Below are 3,497 nucleotides of genomic sequence, written 5' to 3'. Positions count from 1 at the left end.
GAGATGAGGGCAATATTGGAAACAAAGATAAAAAGGAAAAAAAATAATAAAAATAACAAACCAAAAAACGCAAACCTTCATTCTTATGCTTCCTCTGCTGCTGTCACTAACATCACTACACTTCTCACCTTACCTGCTTTTCTACTAGTCTGATGAAAACATAAACTGTGATCTTACTAATTAAAGTCATAAAAACATGAATACTAGTTTAAATACTATTGATAAAATTTAATGAAAAGATGAATAAATTTTATAAAAGAAAAGTTTCACCCCTGTCTCCTTTATAGGGACAGAGACCTTGTGACTGCTCTATCCCTGCTTTCCATCTCAGAAATCAACCACCCAACCTCAAAGACAGTGGTAATGGAATATCCATATATGAAAGTTCAAGACTCAGCTGTTCAGAAATTCTTTTACTAAAAACCCACTTCCTAAATTCATCAGGATTACCAAACAAGAATTTGCTAATGGAACTATTTTTGTTTGAAGAAATCATTACAAACCTACACACATATTAACCCAAACACAGATATAATTCAACCACTGTTCTTCCACAGTAATATAGACAAACAACTCGATGCATTTTTTGGAACTTCAAATAAACAATGTATGTTCTTCTAAAGTTAGATTCTGCAAATATTTACTCAGGTTTATTACATGGAGTACTCAATGATGCTTCTTACAGAGTCCCCTTGCAACAGTAAGAAAAAAAAAAAGAAAAAAAAAGGAGTAAAACTGAAAGGGCAAAAGAAAAAGGGCTTGCTCTTATCCAAATATTTTGGTTATACTTTTAATTTTTAATTAACTTTTTTTTTTCAAAAAACTAAGTGCAAAATTTTGTTATGGCTTGTCCTTGAGAAGAGAGGCTAATCCGGTGACCACCTTTGTTCCTCTCTCAACACTCCTCACTTTCAATGCAGGTGGCTGCCACGTCGGAGTCGCAACCGGTGGCAAGTTCCTCTCGCCACTGCAACAAGTCTCCAACTCCGGAGATATTTTTTCGCCGAAGATCAGTTCTAATTCACCACAATCACTCTTGGCAGCACTGTCGCCGACGCTCAAGTTCTCCGTCGAGCCATTGACGTTAGACGGCGGATTCGTCCTGGTGCATGAGTTGGAGAGCCACTTGGCTAACATGTAGTCAGTCTTCCGCCACGGCGGAACATGCATCCCTTTCTTCTTCAAGCTCTGCTTTGCCGCCTCCGACACAGCTGCGACGATCTGGAAAAGACGATCCGATTTCCCGACGAAAATGAATGGCAGGGACTGAAGGATCGCCTTGTATGTCCCTGTGGATCGAGCTATGTCGAACTCCGATCGGAAATCGATATCAATTATCAACCTCTCACCTTCCACAATCACATCGATGTATTCATATTCACCTGAACCAACATCACAACAATCACTTCTCCATAATTATTTAAACAACACTAGGTATTTTCTTTTTCGGAAAAAATTGGGGAAAACAAGTAAAATAGATTACCAGCAGGGAAGGTTGGGGTTTTGTCCCACTTTGAAATGCATATGGAAGAATCGTAACCGAGAGACGATAGGCTTTCGGTCACGATCTTCCTTAAATCGTCTTTTCGCTTGTAGACCTTGCTGTTGTTGTCAACAATCTTGGATGTGTCAGCTAAGAGGTTTCTCTCCACCACACTCGCACAAGGAATCAAGCTCTGCGAAGAAGACAAGTACGTAATTCAAACTAAAGTGTTTGGATGCATAGAAAATCCTGAACTAGCAACTTAGGTTTTGGCAATTTGAGAAGTTCGCTTGTTAGTTACCTTGAGTGCGTCACTGGCTTCGCCGAACGAGCCAGAGGAAATAGATTCACCGAAGATGTCGAGTTCCTCGTCGGAACTGTCGTTGCTGTTGCCGTTAAAGCAGTTGCAGCGGTTGCGACCACATTTTGCGGTGGTCGGAGCCGGTTTCTCGTTGCTCTCTTCTATGAAACTCTGCACCATTTTGTCCAGGCAGATGGAGCTGGGCTCGAACTCCGCAGCCGTGTCTCTACCGTTGGACTGAGGAGGCTCCCCGGCGGCAGGTTTATCCGAGGAGGAGGAAGTCTTCAGCACATTTGGAAACTGACGGTCAAACACGAACAGTCTTTTCAAGCGCGACTTCAGCACCGGCTTAACGGGGTCGTTCCGAACCACCGCTAGCTTCTGTGAATCCACAGGGATGGGTTGGATCTTCATTGGAGGCATGAATGACAAAACAGAGGAGGAAAACCTCAAGAAAATAGAAATCTTAGGAAAACTTGTACCTATATCTAACAACCACTCTATCATGTATGTTCCATTTTAAGGGAAGAAGTATCTAATAACTTCTAGACTAAGAGAGTAGAGGAGAAGTTGGCAAACATTTGGAAATCAAGGTTTTCCTGAAAAACATGACTGCGATTATAAGAGAGACGTGCATTATTGGTAGAGACAGAAGATAGTTTTGCCGGAATGTTCATTTCACCGGCGAGATCCCTGTCGCCGGAGGTGGATCACGAGTTTTGGAAGAAAAACAGTGAAGAAGGTTAAAGAGTGAAGAAACAAAATCACCTGTGTATTGTTTGTTTAGGTTTCTGGATTAGGTGTAAGTGAGGGAGGCAATGGTATTTATAGCAAAGAGGCAAAATTGCTGACATGGCTTTATATGCCACGTAGGATCTATGTGGAATGGACTATCTGCATAGCCAAGAAAATCACGGAGCACTTAGGTTGGTGACGCGTGTTGGGGAAGATTATCTTGCACTATAAGCATTGGGGTTTTTTTAAGGATGAATTGACGGTGGTACCCTTTCCACTACGTCGAATATCGGGTAGATGCCCCTCGTGTTCTGAGGTTATGGAAAACCACCCCACTGTATTGTGATCGTGGTGATTATGCATTAATACATTACCTGCATTTTATTTAGAAAATTATTTGTAATTGTTGATTTTGAGATTTTAAATTAGAAGGGTGAAGAGAGAGGAAAAAATTTGAACCCTTTGATGTGAGATGAGAGAGGAGGTTTTTTCGTGAGGTGTGTACGAAGACATGGTATAGTGGTGGATCAATAGAATAAGTCTTGGGAAACAAGTTTTAAGGGAGGAAAAGATTTTGCTGGATTTAATTTAATATAATGTACATTATTTTTATTATTTATTTTCCCTTCACTGTAATTTCTTGATATTAAAATTTTTAAATGTAAAAGGAGTTGTGTTTTATTTGTATATTTTTAATATTATAGTCATTTTTTGTTTTGAGAATTTTTTTCAAGGTCATATTATTTTGAGGTTTCATAATATTATATAAATTTTTGTCTTTGTATTTTGTTCCAATATAAGTCACACTTTTATTGATTTTTATTTTTATGATCTTCATCTTATTTAAAACTCTCCCAGCTTATATTGTCATGTTTTAATAGAAATTTTGTATGAAATACTCCGGTTTTAAACATAAAAAAAAGAACACACTATGAAAAACTTTAAATTAATTATAGTATTTTTATTAATTTAATAATA

General features: G+C 38.5%; 1 protein-coding gene across 1 annotated transcript; it reads right to left on the bottom strand.

The window, feature by feature from the left end:
- Window positions 1-599: 599 nt before the first annotated feature.
- LOC114189717 (uncharacterized) lies at window positions 600-2,591 on the bottom strand. Its single transcript, XM_028078376.2, has 3 exons — window positions 1,785-2,591; window positions 1,484-1,676; window positions 600-1,382 (listed from the first exon to the last, which is right to left on the bottom strand). Exons 1-3 carry the CDS (start codon window positions 2,289-2,291, stop codon window positions 841-843), a joined length of 1,242 nt encoding a protein of 413 aa, XP_027934177.2. The 5' UTR covers window positions 2,292-2,591; the 3' UTR covers window positions 600-840.
- Between the last annotated feature and the right edge of the window lie 906 nt (window positions 2,592-3,497).

The sequence above is a fragment of the Vigna unguiculata genome, chromosome 7 (genome assembly GCF_037176805.1).
Source record: "Vigna unguiculata cultivar grain cowpea cultivar isolate G323 ecotype 2 chromosome 7, ASM3717680v1, whole genome shotgun sequence".
NCBI classification, from domain to species: Eukaryota; Viridiplantae; Streptophyta; class Magnoliopsida; order Fabales; family Fabaceae; genus Vigna; species Vigna unguiculata.
The sequence above is the reverse complement of the archived record's forward strand: the minus strand, read 5'-3'. Positions and strand labels throughout refer to the sequence as shown.